Source organism: Aedes albopictus, chromosome 3, assembly GCF_035046485.1.
Source record: "Aedes albopictus strain Foshan chromosome 3, AalbF5, whole genome shotgun sequence".
Classification (NCBI taxonomy): domain Eukaryota; kingdom Metazoa; phylum Arthropoda; class Insecta; order Diptera; family Culicidae; genus Aedes; species Aedes albopictus.
Genome location: NC_085138.1, coordinates 8486728 through 8510074, shown reverse-complemented (window position 1 = coordinate 8510074; position 23347 = coordinate 8486728). Strand labels below are relative to the sequence as shown.

Genomic DNA, 23347 nt, shown 5'->3' with positions numbered 1-23347 from the left:
TTGTGGGAACGATCAATAATGGTTTAACAGTAAGCTATATAAACGGATTTATGATTTATTTGTTCGATCACTTTTCGATTGAACAACAGGTCAAAATGATTATAATAGAGCAATACTGGAACGTTCCTCATTATTAAATATGTATCGATGTTTGTTGCACATCAATGCAAAATATTTGAAAGACTTGCTAATTTTCGTAGCAATTTCAAAGTTGTAGTCATCTTCACAACTTTTTTTTTTTAAATAAATAATTACAACCTTTTATAAGTTTGAATATTGATCTTTCACATCTTTGTGAAAATGTTTCACTCTTAGCGAGCAACTTACCAATTCCAGGATGGCGTAGTCGGTAAGGCATGCGACGGGTGATTGGGAGATCACTACTTCAAATCCCAAGTTGAGAAATTTTTAGAAGAGCTTGTGTGCTATAAATGTGTTTAGATACGACAAATAAACATGATCAGATCATAATTGCACCTCGCACTTCAATTTGTTTTTATTTTTACAGCAGGTTATTATAGCTGAATAAAAGTTTAATATGAGGCTGTTATAACACAGATAACTTCTGACTGTAAAGCCTGTATCGCGCTTGCAGAAAAGATTGCTGAATAACTTCTCCACTTTTGTTTGAACAACGCTTGATTACAAGCTGTGATGAAATAATGTTAAAGCTTAGTTTCTTGTTGCCAAGTAGAGCGCTCAAGTAAAATTCCACCGTTTTCCGCAAGTAATTTTGACAACTGATCCAGTATGGGGAGAAACGTCACTTTTCCTTACGGAATAATGGCGCGGACTATTTTTCCGCAAGGAAAAGTGACAGCTCCATTTGATTCGCACGGGAGGCGTTACGAGTGTTACACTTTTTTCCTTACTTGCCATCTGCGAACTGCACAAGTAATTTTGAAGCGGAATCATTACTTAACCATTACTTGTCCTATCTTTTTGCACAGTACGTACGAGGTGGAAACTAGCCATAAACTGTAATTCAATCAAATGTGGAATAAAAATGTCATTGCAATGTTGATTAAATGAGTGATTGTTCCTTGGAACTACCGCAGATACTTTTTTCGATTTCGGTTCGGCCACAGCCGATGCGTGTTTGCTTTGAAGAGGAATCTCGCTGGTCGCAACAGAGAACAGAGGATGGTTGAGTTCGTTGACTATTTTGCATCGGCGGGAAATCAGTCTCGTTGAATACAGTTTCAATCGGAAGAGATGCGATTGCTGCTGGTTTGTTTTTGCTCTCGGATGCTGCTGCATCTGAGCATTCTTGATCGGGATGAACCGCTTTTGTACAATGCCTACAAGCTTTGATCTGGTTGGGATGCAAAATTGTAGCAATCTGGCCGTCTATTGTTATGAATGATGGGATAGATTGTTTTAGCCTCATCTGCAAAACGCGGACTCCGTTTTAGACGCCACCGAAGTAGTTCTTCCATCGCTCATTCTGTATGGAGATGACGTCTCCAAACCTCATCATATAATGGGGCACATTCGGTATAGTACTGAATTTCTCGCGCTGAGTATCATACGGGCGTATCTATAATGATCGATTTCTCTTCATCGATTCTCTCTTCCGATTATTCCGGGAAATTCGTCCAATGTTCGGATGATCTCTTGGTACGTTTCGGTGAAGGATAGCTAGGACTAGCATCTAGAACAATAACAACAACCGAACTGTCTTGCCTGCTAAGTTATTAGCCAAAGAAAAAATCGATGAAGAGAAATCGATTGCAGTTACGCCTGTATGATACTAAACGCGAGATTTGTAATAATGAGCTGAATTTTAGTATGGTGAGAAGGTCAATTCTTCGTTTCTGCAATGAAATGGCCGCTCTGGTAGGAATGGTTACCTCTAAACGGTCGCACCGTTGATCCTGTCCAACACACCTCCAGTGCTACAATGCCGAACCCGCGATCCTTCAGTACAACGGCAAGTATGCGGGTGCTCTCAATAAAGTTGAGAGATCTGCAGTTCCATGTATTGAGCTTCCAAGTCCATTTTGTTCGTTGGGTTCGTTGCCGTTGGTCTCGGTTCATATTCTCTTGTTGATTTTTCGGTGCTTATTTTTTTACGGCCGGCTCGCAGGGCCTAACACCAACGCCCGATCTACTTCGCCGGTTCATACTAGTAATCCTACATTCCTACATGTAGAGGATTTCTAGTTCATACCCAGTAAGTTTGTACTTATAAACTGCGGCTTCGACATCTGGTGATTTCGCTCACACAATCGCGGTACGCTAAAGCGTTCATTTGCTCCGCTATCTCCAATCAGGGTGTCTTCTTTGATCTACTGTTTGCTCTGGCTACGTAGTTCACCCAGATTACTCTCGTCGGTTGCGATGAAGGCGTCAGACATACATAGTCAGACGCAATATTACCGCTACGTTTGTTCCGCACATCAAAAAGCTCCCGTCTCCATTTTCAGTTGACGCAAATATGGTCTATTTGATTTTCCCTGAAGCCATGACGATACTTTTTGCATTGGGAAAAGAGACATCCCACGATCACCAGGTCAAAGTTCTAACAAAACTCTGCAAACAGCTCTCCGTTCTTGCTTATTACTCCTTCAAGGAATTTGAGAATAGATTGGTATATTTTGATAAAAAGATAGTTTCGAAAATGTATCTTGATAACGGAGTCAAACTTTGAGTAACGTCTTTGGTCTGACTGAGTTTCAACTTCCTATTACAAAAAATAAATTGAAATCGGATAAGGCAATCGGGTGCCTACATTATATTCAATCGCAGTGGAGGAAAACATTGACAATGGCACAACTATCCTAAGATAAACCTTCTACAGTACAAAACGTGTCTTTAGTTCGCGGCAAAATAGTGCTGTAAGCCTCAAACCTAGAAAATAACTAAAAACGTAAAAAAAAATCAAACTACACGCTCCGTAACGAACCGGAATGGAAAAACGACTGTCTAAAAAACTCCGTTGCTGATCCATTGCTCTCGCACTTACTCGTAATTGTAGATATGTAAGAAAAGTAGTAAAAAAATGAATAATGTACGCAATTACACAAACCTGGAACCACTTCGCGTGTCGTAGGGCGGCAAGTGCCTGGAGACAGGGCTCCCGTGGCAGTAAATCTTCCGAGCTCTGGTTGTTGACTTGCTCGTTTGCAGCGGTACTGTTTGCATCTGTGTGATTTTTTTTTTTTTCAAATGTTTTTTGTTTCGGTTTTCATTTTCGTGAAAATAGTAACATAAAGAAAGAAGGGATTCGATTATTGACAGGGTGTTTGACCATACTTTTCTCTTTTGCATCCGGAGCACAAAAGACAAACCACTAGTGGAGTTTACTTGTTTCGTTGTTTGCTTGTTTTACAATCGAATCAATGATAGTCATCTGCTTGCGGATTGAGAGGAAAATGTGGGGCAAATTTTGGGCTTTGGAATTTTGTAGTAGATTGTGCAGCATACCATAACTACCATTAATCGCTTGTAGAAAGAACAATAGGGAAAAGAAAGACAGAGATGGTCAAAAATCCTGTTTACTCGTGTTTAGAACGGGGGGTGCTGTACGAACGACGTCCTATATCCAGGTTTGTTGGCTTTCATTAGTTCCGTGATGGGTGTTAGAGATATTTATTCTGGCTAGATTTATGTGCACCTAGCTAATCCATGAAGCACTGCGTTGTTTACTTTTTCTTATTGCTCGATAGAGATTTCAATGCCTATCAATGCATCATCATCTAAACACCAACGCTGGATGTCATCTCATTGGGAGGAAATATGAAGAAACACACCAGGGCTGAGAAACAACACAATGGGCAACACTGACGATGACATCCAGTTTGTTTGTTTTTCATCTGCTGCACTGGTCAGTGTATGATTGTGTTTCTATAGGTTTCCGAGTTCTTATCAACTAGAAGATGGATTGTGTCGAACAAAGTATCCTTCAAAGAACTTGGCCTAGCCGGTGATTTTCGCTCAACAGCTGCGTGCAGGATATCACCATTGTTTTGAAAAATCCATTTCCGTCAGATAGTTTGTTCTCCATCGATATAACAAGCATGTCGCGAAAAATAGTTTAATCAACATCAAGTCCAACCACATGGCAAGTTGAGTGCACCCTACCTCGTGGCAGCGGAGAAAATGGCATGACCTCAATAACCTTTTGCCAAGTTTTGCTGGGTCAATGACAATTCGGTTGGAATACGTGAGAACGAGAGGGATAGACGAAAGACGAAGATTCCCACTAGCACAATATGATAAGACCTGTTATCGATTAAACTATTTTGATCGCACCTTTCCTCTACGGTATCGTCTGTGCATGTTTGTTTGCTTATGCGTACACATGCCCATCGGATTTGGTAGACATTCCTGAGTGTAGGAAAATTTAACTATCCATCCATTATTAGGTTATCATCGAAACCATCGACTGAAAGAGAGGAAGGAAAGTGGCAGCATGACGGCGTTCTAGCGAGTTCTTGTTTTGCAATGTGTTTGAGTTTATGTGAATCGTATCATCAAGCTAACATAGGAATATTTTCGAAGTTCTGATTACACTGAAAATTTATAATCAAAGATAGCTTAAAATATATTAAATCTGATTAGTTTTTAGAGTTTTAGTGTGTTGTAAATATAATCCATTTGTAAGAGTAATCCATTATTTAAATGTTAAAGAATGGACTGTTTATCTATAAAAGTAAATTACGTCTCACTTTTTCTGCAAGAGACGTTTCTTACAAAAAACATATAAAATGCAAACACATTTCAGAAAACATGGCTAAACCATCAGAAGAAAATCGTCAGCTGCACTTTCCCGTATTTCTTTCGCATGTGTTAGCGGAAGGTCGACCGATTTCGAAGCACCAATTTCCTATTTCGGGAACCATCAACGGCAACGAACAACAAACAGTCTTGTGAAACTATTTCATACAAAGCGTAACATGTTATACTTCCATAACGTAAACTTTTGGCCCACAGCAGAACGATTATCATTGATTTGAAACTGGTAACTCGAAATCGTGATTTGTCTTCTGACCGATGATAAGCGAATAAAACGGAAATTAGCGAATTTGGTACCACGTTTGCAACCAACGTTGCCAAGGGATCTCTTACCTTCGCGGAGCAGCGGGGATGTGAGGGAGATTTTCACGGTAATGGTGCCGTCCGACACCAGAACGGCACCCTCGACCGGTGCCATCGTGACGGTGTACTTCTGCTCCTCGGCTACCTTCTTGAGTTGGATCGGCAGCTCGGTTACGACACGTTTCAACAGAGAAGTCGTCGGCTTTTCAGCACACAGCACAACGAGTTGAACAGTGTTGTCGCCATGCAGGAGGAGTCCTGGTGAATGGGGAAGTCGTATTAGAAGAATAAATTCCTATAATGGGACTTAACTTACCCTTTGCCAGCAATCCAACACGCATAACGCCCTTCAGCAGACGGACATTGCTGCCCTCGGCTTCCTTGTGGAAGGAGATCATCTGATTAGCATCGCCCTTGTTCTGCTCATCGCCTTTGCCGTCCTTCTTTTCGGCATCGCCTTCCTTCTTCTCATCCTTAGCACCGCCAGTGGTCATCGCATCCGAAACCAGCTTCAAAGCCCGTTCGGTGTGCGAAACGATGCGCTGAATAGTCTGAAGCTCCTCCTCCTTGGGATAGATCTCGGCATGACGTGCCACAACGTGACGATCGTCGGAAGATTCAGGACGGCGTCCCGGAAGCATTCCGAAGAACGGATGACGTCCGAACTGGCGCATTCCATGATCGCCGCCACCATCCTCCATCTCGGCCTCAGCCATTCGACGACGGTTCCAGTAGTCCTCCTGCATGGCCTGACGATGGGCACGTGCCTCGGCAATCTTCTTCTGCTTCATGGTTGGCTTAACATCTACGAACAGATCTGGTTGAACCTTCTTCTTGTACTGCAAACGATGACGACGGCCCTTCATGTGCATCTCCTTTGCATTGGGATCGTTGAATTTGCATTCGCACAGCTTGCAACTGAAACTGACCAATTTGCCTTCGTCATCCTTGATCTCTTCGATGTATTCGCTTCCGACCGGTTTGACCGATTCATCGTGTTCATCTCCATCGCCTTCCTCCTTCTTCTCGGGGTTCGGAGCTGGTTCACATGCCGGAATCGGTTTTCCCAGCTTGGTGTGCAACTTAACGACCTTCTGATGCTTGGCACCGCGGACATGGGCGGCATAGGCATCGTTTCCGGTGCAGGTCACGTCGCACAGTTCGCAGTGAAGGCTGTTCGGGGGACGTGCCGGAGTCGCAGTACCTGGTTCGGTAGCTTGTTTGAGCAGAAGTTCGCGCTTCTTGTGTTTCTGGCCTTCCAAGTGCTCCCTATAGGTTTGAGGACCGGCGCAACTGATCTTGCACACATCGCAATAATGAATGGGCTGTGGCTTTGGGGGAGGCTTGTTTTGCGGCTGGGTCTTGAACCGATGAACTCCCATTGGGCCTTTTTTGTACCTAAAGATAGGAAAGGATTATGAAATATAATCGAATACTAGTAGCAGTAAATGGTGACAAGAACAAAAAAGAAACGAATCTGCAGGTACTTACCCTTGCCATCCTCCCTGTTGCCCTCCAACGGCGTTGGCAGGTTTGTTGTTCTGCTGTTGAGCAACGTACATGGTCGCAGCGCTGTAGAGGGCCGACTCGTAACCCGAGTAGTTGGCACTCTGGCCGACCGTTTGGGCAGTAGCAGCCGACTTCGGAGCACTGTTGACCGTGGTTACTGTGTGGGAGTAACCGGTAGTTTGCGGAACGTAGGCCGTCGGTTGACCGGTGTACTGCGCGGTGGCAGCCTTAGCCGTTTGGATTGTAGCGCGAGCCGGTTGGGCGCCGTACGTTACTTGCGTGGCCGGTTGGAAGTTGATGACCTTAGCAGTTCCTGCTGCCGAAGTGTCGTACGCGGTCGGGGTGGTCGTATATCCAGCGGTAGCTCCTGCTTGCTGATAGTACGTCTTACTAGTATCGTACGTTGTTGTACGACCGTACCCGTAGTCGTAAGTAGCCGTTGCAGTTGCTACAATAAGAAATAAAGAGAAACGTTAGTTGTAGACTTTTTGGTAAACAACATGTTTCTGTCGCCAGATGTACGCTATCCGCCAGGTGTTGCAGAAATGCCGCGAATACAACGTGCCCACACATCACTTGTTCATCGATTTTAAATCGGCGTATGATACAATCGATCGATACCAACTATGACAGATTATGCACGAATACGGATTTCCGGATAAACTGATACGATTGATCAAGGCGACGATGGATCGAGTGATGTGCGTAGTTCGAGTATCAGGGACACTCTGGAGTCCCTTCGAATCTCGCTGAGGGTTACGGCAAGGTGATGATCTGTCGTGCTTGCTGTTCAACATGGCTTCAGAGGGTGTAATAAGGAGAGCGGGGATAAACATCCGATTAAAGAGAGAAGCCAGGCGAATTGGATTAGTCGTTAATGTGTCGAAGACAAAGTACATGATGACAAAGGGCTCCAGGGAGGAATCACCGCGCCCGCCTTCTCGAATTTCTATCGACGGTGATGAAAATCGAGGCGGTTGAAGAATTCGTGTACTTGGGATCACTGGTGACCGACGACAACGACGCCAGCAGATAAATTCAGAGACGCATTGTGAATCTTGGCCTTCTTAGAACTCTACGATCGAACAAAGCTTGCCGTCACACAAAGCTAACTATCTACAAAACGCCAATTAGACCGGTAGCCCTCTTTGGACACGAAGCAGGGACCCTAAATACGTGCAGAGGACCAACGCGCCCTTTGAGTTTTCGAACGGAAGGTGTTGCGTACCATCTACGGCGGAGTGCAGATGGAAGACGGGACTTGGAGAAGGCGAATGAACCACGAGCTGCATCAGCGACTAAGAGAACCAACCATCGTCCATACCGCGAAAATCGGGAGGCTACGGTGGGCGGGTCACGTCAGGATGTCGGATAGCAACCCGACTAAAATGGTTCCCGAGAGTTATTCGACCGGTATAAGAAGAAGTGGTGCGCAGCCAGCTAGGTGGGTTGATCAAGTGGAGGACGATTTGCGGACCCTTCGCGGAGTGAGGAACTGGAGACACGCTGCCATGGACCGAGCAGAATGGAGACGATTCCTACACTGCCGTTCTACGCATAATTGTCCCATGTTATATGGGAAGCTTATATAACATGTTACAACTATGCGTAGAACGGCAGTAACCACTGATGCCTTAGTTTGACCGGTAAGGTATGTAAAGGTAAGGTTTCTGTCGCTGTAGGGTCTATCTTGATCCACCCACGTATGTCAATACCCTTACAGAAAGTTTGAAGCTAGATGTCGTGGGTATCAACTGGTGCAACTCGGTTCCACGTTTAGGAATCGTCGTATAGCCATGGGGGCCTTGTCCACCATAGCGTATGGTTGACAAGCTCCAACGGAGATACGCCACGGGATGCACAATCTGCAGCATTTTCCTGCGAAGATCCCAATGCTTTCTAGGCAGGATGTTCAAGATCGAAGAAATTCTATTGGCTATGTAGGTGTTCCACTTGCGGGGTGGCCGGATAGCCACTGCAAAACCATGATGGAATCTGTCCATGCGTACTGATCGATTAGGAATCTTTCGAGTGGTGTTTTTATTGTATTTTTTACGAATAATCAGACTTTGGCGACGAAATTGAACTCGCCCTAATATGGTACTAACCTACCATTTATGATACATTTTCGCATTCTTTCCCCGATTCAGGCGAAACCAGCTGATTTTGTTATGAAAACATAAACAGTTGGTAGCCGAGAACAATAAGGATGAAGGTAAACATCGGTGAACCAGCCCAGCTGGTTTTGTTGTGTAAACATGACCAGCTGGTGGACCGAGAACAAAAGACCTTAATGGTAAACATAGAGATAAGTGACATTTCATCACACGAACACTAGCTTGAATTTTTCCATACACAAAAATGCACGCCAATTCAAAGGCTATTCAGATTGCATATGAAAATATTACCCAACTGATTTGGGTAAAACGGCTAAATAATGATAAAACTAACAACCGGGGTAAGAGTGCACATATTTTCCCCCAAGGTTCACTACTACATCTACAAAAGAGACACGCATACATTTGAACGTGATTACCACTATTGAGACGGCCGGCGAAAACTGTGACATTATCGGGCGAGTTGCAAAAACCCTGCGACTGAGATTGACAGCGAAATTGAAAGCGAAATATGAGTACGACGAAATTTATCGCATCAAAGTCTAAGTCGAAAAAAAAAATCGCAATACTTGCTGCATGAGCTTCGTCAACAGTTCCAAGCTGCGTTGAGCAACAGACGTGGTATGGAAATTTTACGAACTGGGCGACCTTCGCTTTCGCATCTAGCAAAGTAACATGAACATCTACGTTGATGTCGACTGTCCGCAGTTATACCACAGTCGCTTATGCCTCCTCAGAAGCATTTGAGAAACCGTGCAGCTTGATGCGTCCGTTGTAGTTTGCTGCCCACCTAGGCAACTTGACTTGTTCCAGCAAATGCAGATTCTTCTCGATGGTGGGTGATGTAGCTGGTCGTGCTCGTTGAGATCGTAGAGCCAATATTTTTGGCAGATGATTTTGACTCGTACAATAAGGCTTTCCATGAGACAAATGCGATCAGCTGATTTCTTTTGTTTACCATGTGTTTTTGACATCCGATGATCGGGGTGACAGTTGAACACAAAGGAATTTGTTAAGCACCGGCGACACTTGACGAAACTTTGTTAAGTTGTATTCACACTGTGTTTACATTTTTAGCTGTCACTCCCATAGGGCACTGCATTGTTTTGATTTTATATGGGATTTTGACGTTTCTTGGCCTTGTTGTTTACAAAATTTCTATAAGAGTGAAAGAGAAGGAGATAATTTCATGCAGTGCCCTATTGATTGATGCACCAAGCGGTAAGAAGAGTTTTGACATCCAAGCGGTGTGCCGTATAGGGAACTGCACGCCGCGGTTGCTAGGGAAAATTCTTCTAAGTCCTTGACGTTTCGTGGCCTTGTTGTTTACGATTTGGACTTAGAAAAAATTTGCTGGTTTTACTGAGGTGCACCCAGGTGGGCAGGGTGGCTTTGATTGAAATTATCAACGCGTGGTTCGTGGGTGGCGGAATGCGCGCGTTCGGGCTCCTACTTGCAAGATTATGAAACCTGACTTGACTACAGTTATGAAGTTCAGCAAGTTGTAAGGCATGATTAGCTGATGTCAGGATGAATCATTGACCACATGGTCACCACTGGCCACTCCGGGAACTTCCGGGATGACCCGAAACAACCTGGAGAACCGGTGATAGGGGTCAATTACGTTAATTTAGCAAAACATGATGAAAAACACCACGGCTCTTTTTTTATGATTTTTCGTCAATTCACTTGTGACTGCATAGCAATACTGGCCATGGTTCCCATGTGCCACTTCCGAAACTTCCGGGATGCCCTGAAGAACCGACATTAGAGGATAATCATATTCTAACAGAAAAATGTGTATTAAGTAAGTATGAGAGTTTCTTCCAAAACTTCTCCGGGAATTTCTTCTGTAATTCCGCACAAAGTCCTTCCTGGAACTCCTCTGGGAGTTTCTTCTTAAGTTCCTCTGGAATTCCCCCCGGCAGTCCCTTTTAAATTACACCAGGAGTTTCACGTAGAATTTCACTGTGAGTTTGTCATAATTTCCCCCGAGAGTTTATGCTGAAATTCTTCCACAGGCAGTTTCTCATGAAATTCCTCCGGGAATTTCCCCAGGAATTCCTACGGAAGATGCTTGTAGAATTTCTTTAGTTCATTCTAGAATATCTCTGGAAGTTCCTTCTGAAATTCCTCTGAGAGTTCATCCTGGAATTCTTCCGGGAGTTCACTCTGAAGTTCACGCGGAAACTCCAACGGTAGTTCGACCTAGAATTTATCTGTGAGTTCGCCATAGTATTCCTTCAGAGTACCATCCGGGAATTTCCTCCTAGAATTCCTCTTGAAATTCCTCATGGAACTTCCTGGATCCCAAAAATGCTTCAGGAGTTTATCACAGAATTGCTCGGATGTTCCTCTTGAAAAACGTCCGGGAGTTCCTTCAGGAAATCTTCCGGAAGTTCCTCTGGAAGTTCGTCCTGCAATTTCTCCTAAAGTTGCTTCTGGAATTCTTTCTGGAAATTCTTCTGGAATCCTTCTAGGAGTATCTCTGGAGTTAATCTGAGAATTCCTCCCAAAATTCCTCCTTTCTTACTGAAATTTCTCTGAAGGGTCACTTTGAAACACCTTCTGAAATTCCCACAGGAGTTGCCCGTGAAATTTCTCATTAAATTTCACAGGGGACTCTACTTTTATTTCTTAGGGGGGTTTGCCTTAGAATATCTCTAGGAGTTTCTCCTAAAACTCTGGGACTTCCTATTGAAATTCCTTCCGGAGTTCCTCCTCCTCTGAGAGTTCACGCTGGAGCCCCTACGAGAGTTCATCCTGAAATCCTCCGGGAGTAAGTCATAGTATTACTTCGGATTCTCCACTTGAATATTCTCCACAAGTATCCTCCTGGTACCTCTATGAGAGTTCCTCGAAGATCCTGGAATTCCTCTGTGAGTTCGTTATATTATGTCTTCGGATGTTCCTCTTGAATACCCTCCTGGAATTCCTTCGAGAGTTCCTCATGAAATGTTACCAGGAGTCCCTTCTGAAATTTCTCTAGGAATTCCTTCTGGCAGATCCTCCTGGAAATCATCAGATAGTTCCTCCTAGAATTCCTGCGGAAATCCTTTCGGTAGTTCCTCCTGAAACTACTTCGTGAGTTCATCCTAGAATTTCACAGGGAGTTTCTCATGATATTCCTGCGAGAGTTCATGCTGGAATTTCTTCGGGAGTTCCTTCTTGAGTTTCTTAGGTTATTTTTTTGAAATTCCTTCAGGATTTCCTCGAGGAATTCCTGCGGGAGCTGCTCGTGGAATTTCTCCTAGAAAGTCAACGGAAGTTTCTCCCGAAATTCCCACGGGAGTTTGACCTGGAATTTCCGTAGAAGTTCCCCTGGGATTTCCTCCCAAAATTCCTATGGCGATTTCTCCTAGAATTCCTTCGGTAGTCCTTCCTGTAATACCTTCGAGAGTTCGTAAGAGTATTTTTTCAAATGTTCCTCTGATTGTTCGGATCCTGGTGGCCGCTCTAGCTACACCAAAGTTAAGGAACTTCTGGGAGATTCCCTGGTCTTGTTCCTGGAGAAATCCCTATCAAAAGTCGTTAAAAATAATTTGTGGTGCTAGTGATTTCTGACAGATGCTGTGCCAGTTATTTTTCCAGAAGCTCCACCATGTATCATTCCATGAGTTTCGTAAAGGATTGTGCGTAGTGTTTCACCAGGGATTTTTCTGAAGATTCACTAGTAATTTATCTTGAATTCCACCACTGACTGCTCCAGAAGTTCAGCTAGAAGTTCTTCCAGAAATTTCTCCAACAGTTCCGGAGGGTATTCTTCGTGGTGTTTATCAGGGATTTTTCCTGGAAATCCATCAGGGGTTGCTGTTAGAGTGCTGTTTGATTCCCCCAACAGCGGGGGTAAAAAAAAGAGTACTGCAGGTGATTACTGCTGCCATTCCTCTCAAAATTTCTTTAGAAATTCCGCCATACAGGAACTCCGCTAAGAACTTCATACAGGAACTCCGCTAAGGACTCCTCTAAAATTTACGCAAATTACTGCTCTTGAATTCCATCTGTTTTTTTTTTTAAGAGATTCATCTAGGAGTTCCGCAAGGGCAATGCCCTGCATCTGGATTATCTCTGCCAGATATTTATTCAACAATTCCAACAGAGATTTGCTCAATATATTAGTCAGAGATTCCTCAAACATTTTGCCAGACGTTTCTCAAGAAATTCCGTTGAGGATGCCTTCAAACATTTTGAAAGGGATTCCTCCGGGAATTACGCCAGGGAATCCTCCGGAAGTTCCATCAGGCATTTCAAAGGAATGAAGGAATTTCAAAAAAATAACCTAAGAAACTCAAGAAGGAACTCCCGAAGAAATTCCAGCATAAACTCTCGCAGGAATATCATGAGAAACTCCCTGTGAAATTCTAGGATGAACTCACGAAGTAGTTTCAGGAGGAACTACCGAAAGGATTTCCGCAGGAATTCTAGGAGGAACTATCTGATGATTTCCAGGAGGATCTGCCAGAAGGAATTCCTAGAGAAATTTCAGAAGGCACTCCTGGTAACATTTCATGAGGAACTCTCGAAGGAATTCCAGGAGGGTATTCAAGAGGAACATCCGAAGACATAATATAACGAACTCATAGAGGAATTCCAGGATCTTCGAGGAACTCTCTAGAGGTACCAGGAGGATACTTGTGGAGAGTATTCAAGTGGAGAATCCGAAGTAATACTATGACTTACTCCCGGAGGATTTCAGGATGAACTCTCGTAGGGGCTCCAGCGTGAACTCTCAGAGGAGGAGGAACTCCGGAAGGAATTTCAATAGGAAGTCCCAAAGTTTTAGGAGAAACTCCTAGAGATATTCTAAGGCAAACCCCCCTAAGAAATAAAAGTAGAGTCCCCTGTGAAATTTAATGAGAAATTTCACGGGCAACTCCTGTGGGAATTTCAGAAGGTGTTTCAAAGTGACCCTTCAGAGAAATTTCAGTAAGAAAGGAGGAATTTTGGGAGGAATTCTCAGATTAACTCCAGAGATACTCCTAGAAGGATTCCAGAAGAATTTCCAGAAAGAATTCCAGAAGCAACTTTAGGAGAAATTGCAGGACGAACTTCCAGAGGAACTTCCGGAAGATTTCCTGAAGGAACTCCCGGACGTTTTTCAAGAGGAACATCCGAGCAATTCTGTGATAAACTCCTGAAGCATTTTTGGGATCCAGGAAGTTCCATGAGGAATTTCAAGAGGAATTCTAGGAGGAAATTCCCGGATGGTACTCTGAAGGAATACTATGGCGAACTCACAGATAAATTCTAGGTCGAACTACCGTTGGAGTTTCCGCGTGAACTTCAGAGTGAACTCCCGGAAGAATTCCAGGATGAACTCTCGGAGGAATTTCAGAAGGAACTTCCAGAGATATTCTAGAATGAACTAAAGAAATTCTACAAGCATCTTCCGTAGGAATTCCTGGGGAAATTCCCGGAGGAATTTCATGAGAAACTGCCTGTGGAAGAATTTCAGCATAAACTCTCGGGGGAAATTATGACAAACTCACAGTGAAATTCTACGTGAAACTCCTGGTGTAATTTAAAAGGGACTGCCGGGGGGAATTCCAGAGGAACTTAAGAAGAAACTCCCAGAGGAGTTCCAGGAAGGACTTTGTGCGGAATTACAGAAGAAATTCCCGGAGAAGTTTTGGAAGAAACTCTCATACTTACTTAATACACATTTTTCTGTTAGAATATGATTATCCTCTAATGTCGGTTCTTCAGGGCATCCCGGAAGTTTCGGAAGTGGCACATGGGAACCATGGCCAGTATTGCTATGCAGTCACAAGTGAATTGACGAAAAATCATAAAAAAAGAGCCGTGGTGTTTTTCATCATGTTTTGCTAAATTAACGTAATTGACCCCTATCACCGGTTCTCCAGGTTGTTTCGGGTCATCCCGGAAGTTCCCGGAGTGGCCAGTGGTGACCATGTGGTCAATGATTCATCCTGACATCAGCTAATCATGCCTTACAACTTGCTGAACTTCATAACTGTAGTCAAGTCAGGTTTCATAATCTTGCAAGTAGGAGCCCGAACGCGCGCATTCCGCCACCCACGAACCACGCGTTGATAATTTCAATCAAAGCCACCCTGCCCACCTGGGTGCACCTCAGTAAAACCAGCAAATTTTTTCTAAGTCCAAATCGTAAACAACAAGGCCACGAAACGTCAAGGACTTAGAAGAATTTTCCCTAGCAACCGCGGCGTGCAGTGCCCTATTGCGGTAAGTCGCCATGGATAGCCTTATCGCCGGTGCGAACCATCCATATGATGGGTCGAATAGCTTCGCCCAGTTCGACAACAGCGTATGTTTCGTGTTCGGCCGGTCGGTTGGCATGGTCAATTTAAACATGAAAACGTCTTCGGTTGAAAGTCAGTGTATCCTAAGCGCCTTCACAGTGTTCCGTTTGTCCGGGAATTGGACCGAGGTGTTGATGGTATCTGACAGTGATCCCAGTACTTCAGGCGAGTTTGAAGTTTGAACAGCATTTACGAAGGGTAAACCCAGCTGCCCCAAGAATCCCGTTGATTTGCGTGATGAGCTGTATAGCTTCTTCCGCCGAATTCGCACCTGATGTCAGATCGTCGACGTAGGTATGCTTTACAACTCATTCCGCTGCTTCCGGATATGTCGATTCGTACGCATCGCAAGGGACCCAGAGTTTTTCAAACCTAACGGTAAGAAGACGAAAATGCTGGATTGGCTTGTCGAGTGAGTCTCGCCATACGATGTGCGTGTAGACGGTGTCACCAGGGTGCACTAGCACCTGGCGATACATCTCTTCGATGTCCGCTATGAAGCAACACGTCGAACAGATCTGCGTTGATGTTCGGGGCATCCAGCAAAACATCGTTGAATGATACTCCGGATTGTGCAGTTCCTGATCATTCCAAAACAACCGCAGCGTCCAGTCGATGTCAATCTCTTGGTTCAGATTGATGACCGAAAGGTAAGTATGAACACATTCCTGCGAGCTTACCAGCGACCATCCATTCGAAGATGGAACGTTGTGCTACAGGAGTTCCGTTTGGGGTTCTTGACCTTTCCTGATTCCAATATTGACAGGAAGACATCGGCGTCAAGAATGATATCGATTGTTCCCGGCTTGTTAAACTGCGGATCGGCCAGCTGCAGCCCCTGCAAGTTAGACTCGCTGAATCGCAGGCACGACAGGATTGCCGTCAGTTTCCCTAGATCGTAGGCTTGAGTGGTAAGCTTTGCACTTTCTCGCCACCGGGTGCTCTTTCTTCACAGTATGTGCTTGATTTGGCCGTTTCATAAAGGCTGTGCAGTGTGCACGTCTCGAGTGCATCGCTGCGCTTTCGCAGGAACTCCAGGAAGTCAACAACCGTTGGACTGTCGGACATCGACAATTTTCTGCCCCCACAAATACCGTGTTTCCTTGTCCATCTTCTCCAACAGTAGGTGGATGAGCCACAGATCTCTCGATTCAAACTCATTTCCGAGAGCCTTGAGCTGACGGATGACACAGTCGGATGTGACCACCAGCTTCTTGAGCCTGGAAACGATTACGTAGATGGTAGCTCGAAGAGAATCTCGAACCAGGGCAAACACTGTATACTTTTTCTTGTTGTAGTAGGTGTTCAGTGTTTCCCATGCTTCTTGTAATGGGGCACGTTCGGTGTAGTACTAGATTTGTAGTAATGAGCTGAATAGGACAGATCGATGAAGTACTAGATTTGTAGTAATGAGTTAAATTTTAGTATGGTGAGAAGGTAAATTCTGCAATGAAATGGTACGTGGGTATTATGATTCCTTGCCTAATTTGATGCTGTTTGAGCAAAACTTTTTGCAACAGTGTTGTTTTCTCCATTTCTTGCAACATAAACAACATAGTTATCCAAAGTTTTACTCAAACAACATCAAATAGGAGGCAATCAGTGAAGTACTAGATTGAAAGTAGTGAGCTGGATTTTTGTATGGCAAGATGATCAATTCTCCATTTCTGCAAAGAAATGGTGCAAACAGCGTGGGTTATATGATTTATTGACTAATTTGATGCTGTTTGAGCAAAAGTTTGGATAACTGTGTTGTTGAAGTTGCAGGAAAAAATAATACAACAACACAGTTATTCAAACTTTTGCTCAAATAGCATCAAATTAGCCAATAAATCATATAACCTACGCTGTTTGCACCATTTCATTGCAGAAATGGAGAATTGATCATCTCACCATACAAAAATCCAGCTTACTACTTTCAATCTAGTACTTCACTGATTGCCTCCTATTAGACAAGGAATCATAATACCCACGCTTTTTGCACCATTTCTCGCGCTCAGTATCATACGGGCGTATCTACAATGATCGATTTCTCTTCATCGATTTTCTCTTCGGCTAGTAACTTGACTTGCAAATCATTTTTGGTTGTTTTTGTTGTTTTAGATGCTAGTCCTAGTCGTCATTCACCGAAATACACCGAGAGATCATCCGAATATTGGTCGTATTTTCCGGAATAATCCGAAGAGAAAATCGACGAAGAGAAATCGATCATTGTAGATACGCCTGTATGATACTAAACGCGAGATTTCATTGCAGAAACGGAGAATTGACCTTCTCACCATACTAAAATTCAGCTCATTACTACACATCTAGTACTTCACCGATCTGTCCTATTGGCGTCACTGATAGGAAACGAGCTGACCATTTTCTCCGTTTCGCCGTCCAAGTACGATAGCAAGTACTGCATCTTCAGCGATTCCTTGAGGTCCATGACAGAATGCCAGTACCTACTTCCGTTCTCCTTTGAACACCGGGATATTGAGCTGAGGAAAGTCTTCCCACGAACGCAACCCATGTTCAATTTCTGTACGTTTTCTCGCACTTGTGTTGTACATCAAACACCAAAAATGCTGCAAGAGGTTAAATTTGCTGCATGATCAAGGCTTGCTCAGTATCAATGAGAGCTCTGATGGTATCCCTCAGTTCATTAGCGGATTCCTCGGTTTCAGCACTGTAGGTGGACATCAAGTCTTGATTATCCTGCAAGAACGCCGTGTACAAATCTTTTGCCTTGAAGCAAACTTCGTCGAACTGCAGCCGGTAGTTAAATGCCGACGGGACGTCTTGTAAATTTCTGGTGCTCTATTCGATCGTGGTCTGAATGCCGCCAAAGTTTCCAGCAAGTTCCGTAAACTTGTCCTTCCGCTCCTGCACCACTTCGTAGGTGGGATTCCGGATGCGGAGAGTTTCTGCGGCGAAGAGCTCCCATTTCACCTTACCGAACATAACCTCCCTTTTTGCCCACAACTTTCCCAACTCGTTTTTGTCCACAATACGCGAAAAACCAAAATGTATAGGAGCTGACTGCAGCGACAGGAAGAGGGACGAACTTGGATATGGAATCGACTTCCGGAACAACCGTAATTATTCCGCCGATACTATTTTGGGTTTTCGAGACGGGTTATAAAAACGCGATCGTTTGTTAGAATAAAAATGTTTACATAGGCTTTTGTTCTTCGATAATTATTTGGCATGTTTGCACTCAGCGAAGTAAACTACAGTAGACGTTCGATAGCTGCAACATGTTGACGTTTCACTTAGCGAACAAAATTCGGTAACTGCAACGTCAGATAGGCGTCACCAACCCATCAATTGACGTTAAATGAACGAAAACTTCATTCGCTTGTTCATTTGGGCTAACTTAGCGCACCGTTTTGACGGATAGCGGTGCGATTACTGCAAATTAGTTGCACTTACCGGACTTGCAGTTAAAAAGCATTGCAGTTAAACCGTTTGCACCGATCGAACGTCTACTGTACCGACATTCATCAGAATAGGGTATTGGTTCCCTTATTAAGCATGTGGCTCCCATTATCATCCTACGAAAAACAAGGGACAACGCTTTATGTTTGTTTTGTTTCATATTTTTTGTATTTTTTTGTTAGAAGTGAGCACGCACGAAAACAAAAAGAACGGAATCAATCGGTGCTGTAATCGCTTGTTTTCGAATAGGATGAATATGGGAGCGTAAGATTAATGATGGCACACATACCCTACCTTATGAAATTTACCCATAATTGTAAAATATGGATGTCATAAGAATACCTTATGAAAATTGATGATGCTTGTTATGACCTAGTTACATAAGTTAAGCTTATGAAAAGAGCAGAAGAACCGTAAAATGATGCAGACTGGAATTTCATAAGTTATTGGACCTTATCATAATCTTAGGTTGTTTTTGGCCGAGTGTGAGATTAGAGAGAAACAAAGTTTACAGATTGGCGGATCCTCAACAGGAAGTGTGGATTGAATTTTCCTGGTCTAGTACAAAAATACCATGTAAACCCCAAATTGTATTTGGAGCCTGACTTCCACACTTCTTTGTTTTTAAGTTACCAACATTTATAAAATACTGCACTTTTAAATTTTTGAGTGATGAGCTCTAGGATTTTGCGAGTGGTATTTTCTAAGATGAGTTTTATTTTTGCATGTTCCCAAGCTTTAAACTCTATCCTAAAAGTACATTTTGTTATCTCACAAAATGATTCTGGCCCTATGAATTGATGAGACTACACAAGTCTTGCTAGCATATCGGCTTGCTCGTTCCCTTTAATACCACAGTGCCCTGGAACCCAGAACAGCTTTACCTGATTACGGCAAGCTAATTGCTGGAGTGATTGTTCTTCTTCTTCTTTATGGCTTTACGTCGCTACTGGGACTTTTCCTGCCTTGCTTCAACTTAGTTTTCTTTGAGCACTTCCACAGTTATAAATTGAAGGGCTTTCATAGCCTTAACCACTAGGCTAACTGGAGATTCTATACATTCCCAAACATGTTTAGAGGTACACGATGCTGATTTCAGAGTGCTTGGCTATCAGACATAATGCAAATTTTTTAATGTAATTTCTGCGTAAACAATTGGCTTCTTTAGCGGTGTTGAGATAGTTCCATATTCTGAATCTGCATGCAAACTGAGCCGAAATCCAAATTTTCATGCATTTTGGTGCCCGGGAACCTATTTAAAAATCGATTTAAAGTTTGTATGGGAGCAATTTTTCGAATCACCCCTCGTCGCACTTTGTACTGGGCGGAGCTGTCAAACAGTTGCCCAGCTGTCAATAGGTGATTTCAAAAAATCTCGTTGTAATTGAATTTAGGTATCAAAATAAAGTTCTAAAAAACTAAAAAAAATCATACTGGCTTAGAAAAAGGTGCTCTTTCGTATAAAATCAAAAATCAATACAGTGTTCTTAATTTAAAAACCCAATTATTACAACATTCCAATACAGCTTGGATTTCAGCCTGAAAAACAGTTGACCACTTACCCATAGCAACATTTCTCCTTGGTGTGAGTTGTACGATCGTGGTTTTAGAAGGATTTACGTTCAATCCTTTTTTCGCACCACGAGGAGACCAAATTTAAGGCAGTTTGCATTCTGTTAGTTACAACAGTCATATTCACCACGGATTTATATAACTATGTCATCAGCAAAGCCAATTATTTCGAAGTCCCCAGCACCCATTTTTTTAAAGATCATCGACTATTAAATACCACAGTAGAGGTGATAGCACGCCTCCTTGAGGACACCCTTTCACTGATCTAACGTTTATAAACGAGCTGCCAAGGTTTGGTGATATCTCTCTTTTTGATAACATTTCCCCTATCCAATCAACAAGGGAAATTTTTGTTGCTTTGAATGTTTTTTCTAATTTTGTAACCAGGATATTAAGCGCTGATACCAAAGATTTTCCTTCCTTATATGCAAATTGATTTTTGCTTATAGGAATGTTAATTAAATATGACGATTTAATATGATCAATGATCATCTATAATGTATTCCATTAGGTTCAACATAATGGACGATTAACTAATATGTCTGAAGGATAAGTTATCCTTCTTATTAGCTTTGGGAATGAAAGTGACTCGCACTCGCCAAGCTGTAGAAATGTAGCCTAATGATAAACTGGGTTGGAATATTTTAGTTAAAACGGGGGTTTCAATGTCTTTTCCCTTCTGTAATAGTACAGGAAAAATTCCATCCTTACCAGGCGCTTTGACGGGTTCAAAAGAATCAATCGTTATGTGAAAATTTCATTGGCGAAAATACATCCATTACTCCTGATGCTTTCTAACAAAGTTGAATAATCATTATTTCGATTATATCTCCTTGTTCCATTACTAACAGTATGTGATCCAAATGTATTTTGATCTTCAGTTAAACAAGAATAGAACACGGGAAATGTGTTTTTATCATGGTTTCTAAAATTTCGTCTCTTAGTTAAAAAGCCATCTTTTTCCTAAGAGTTCCTGAACCTATTCATTGGAAACTTTTTGCAGTCTAGCAGCAATTGGAGTACTTTTAACGCTTTCAGCCTTTTTACAAGGCTATGTATGCCACCAATTTAGCCTTTTTGATTTATTTATTATGGAGAGTGAGGGATTCTCAGTATTGATCCCACTGTTGTGTTCTTTTAGCCCGGTTCCACCAAGGAACTTCTCTATTTGAAGAGCGTTCTGTGGCAGTGCAACTGTCATAAAGGGCTTGTTTGATCAAGCTCGAAAGTGTCGAAGCGCTTTCTTCAAGTTCATGACGAAGATTTGGATGGTTATTTAAAATATCTATACCGCTTAGCAATTTTGATGTATAAAGCTCCCAGTTTTTCTGGGATTTCTTGTGATTTCTATGAGTTGATTACCAGTCTCATATTCAAACAATATTTGCTTATGATCAGGCAAAGAAATTTTGTCCGACACATGCCAATTACTGATTCTTCCCGAAAGTGTGTTAAATCGAGAACTTTTTGCCAAATGGTATTTGTAAAAGTAGGTTTACCGCCTCTGTTACATATGACGATTTATTTTTTTAGATGAATTCTAAGAACCTCTAGTAATTTACCCTTCCATTTACGAGAATCACAGCTCGCTGTGAATACTGCCCTTTTTACTATATATTAACTTAGAAGAATTTTGTAGTTATTCCGAATATCCAACCATTGTTTGTTCATGGCTCCTGGATAAGTGCTATATCCAGTTTGCTCTCAGTACACCTGTTGCTCCCTTTGCGTGATGTAGATTTTCTTGAATGAACCTTAACCAAAAACACAACAATTTCCCCTATAATCCTCATTAGGGACAATGGAAATTCGCGATTTCGCGGAAGCCGCGAAATCCGCGAAATTGGGTTACCGCCGCGAAATTTAGGAAATCCCGTGAAATGCCGTGAAATTTAATAAAATTACGAAAATACCCTACAAAGTTCCACCAATTTCAAATTTTAAAACATAAATCTGATAACTTTTTACAGTGTAACGTTATTTCAGGCCAAACATTTCAATAGGTCCTATCTGCATTTGAGAGGCTCTCTTTGTTTACTTTCTCTTTCAATTATTGCATTGTAATGGTACACTTTTCAACTATTTTTGCAGTTCAAATCAAAAGACGATTGTTTTGACCATCGTTCAATGCAAGGAGGCAATCAAAATACAAATAAACAGCTGAGATACTAACGAAAGAGAGAGAAACCAAAGAGAGCCTCTCTTCTGCAGATTGGACCTTTAGACATGTTTGTCCTGATTTATGATAACATATCCGCACAATTAAAGTTTACGGCATTTTAAATATATGTTTCTTTTCCAGGGTTTTCATAAAATTTGTTATTTTTTCTAAGAAGTTATGATTATGCCTCACAAAATCAAATAAATTATCCATTTGGCATGCGAAATTGGAGTTTACTCTAACAAAACGGTTAAAAATATAAGGCCGCGAAATCGGCGCGAAATTTACAAAAGTAGCCCGCGAAATTTAAGAAATTTTGCCGCGAATTTCCATTGTCCCTAATCCTCATGAATGTCGGTGTTTCTGACCTCATTTAAATAAATAAGCAGCATAGGCGTAGTAAATGCAAAGATTATTATTAAAATGCATTGTATTGCCTGAATGGGGCACGTTCGGTGTAGTACTAGATTTGTAGTAATGAGCTGAATTTTTGTATGGTGAGAAGGTCAATTCTCCGTTTCTGCAATGAAATGATGCAAAAAGCGTGGGTATTATGATTCCTTGCCTAATTTCATGCTGTTTGAGCAAAACTTTGGATAACTGTGTTGTTTATGTTGCAAGAAATGGAGAAACCAACAACACTGTTACCCAAAGTTTTGCTCAAACAGCATCAAATTAGGCAAGGAATCATAATACCCACGCTTTTTGCACCATTTCATTGCAGAAACAGAGAATTGACCTTCTCACCATACAAAAATTCAGCTCATTACTACAAATCTAGTACTTCACCGATCTGTCCTATTGTAATGATTTAAATGATTAATTTGAGTATGTATTAAATACATTTGTTTTACATATAGTTTTATCATTGAACTGCACATATAAATTATACGACATGTCAGGGAAGAAGGTGGAGTTTCTGAATTTTCAAGTTTCGTGCTTCTAAAATGCAAAACAGAATGCACTATCACTACCCCTAGCAAACCCCAACGGATATAAATTAATTTCTTACCTATGCAGGCACATTTAATGAAAAAAAGGGAAAAAGAAAAGCGATCACCAACACAACTATCGCCATTCATTTGGCGTTCTTTTCCATTAATGCTGAAATTCGTTCTACTAGCTACCTATGCTTCCCGCATCAATCAGTTTTATTATGTTCCTTCATGGTTTGGTAGGTGCATTTCGCCACCACCGCCACTGCAGCAGTATGCACAATGCAACATTAAAGTGTTTTG

At 42.3% G+C, this 23347-nt stretch overlaps 1 protein-coding gene across 2 annotated transcripts in view; it reads right to left on the bottom strand.

Annotated features, from left to right (window-relative positions):
• Positions 1-23347, bottom strand: part of LOC109426316 (zinc finger RNA-binding protein) — a 42658-nt gene that overhangs the window by 8528 nt on the left and 10783 nt on the right. For both annotated transcript variants that reach the window (XM_029858126.2, XM_029858125.2), the window contains 4 exons: positions 6535-7000; positions 5360-6441; positions 5074-5301; positions 3032-3147 (listed from right to left, as the gene is read on the bottom strand). In XM_029858126.2, coding sequence (XP_029713986.1) covers positions 3032-3147; positions 5074-5301; positions 5360-6441; positions 6535-7000 — 1892 coding nt within the window. The remainder of the gene's footprint in view (positions 1-3031; positions 3148-5073; positions 5302-5359; positions 6442-6534; positions 7001-23347) is intronic.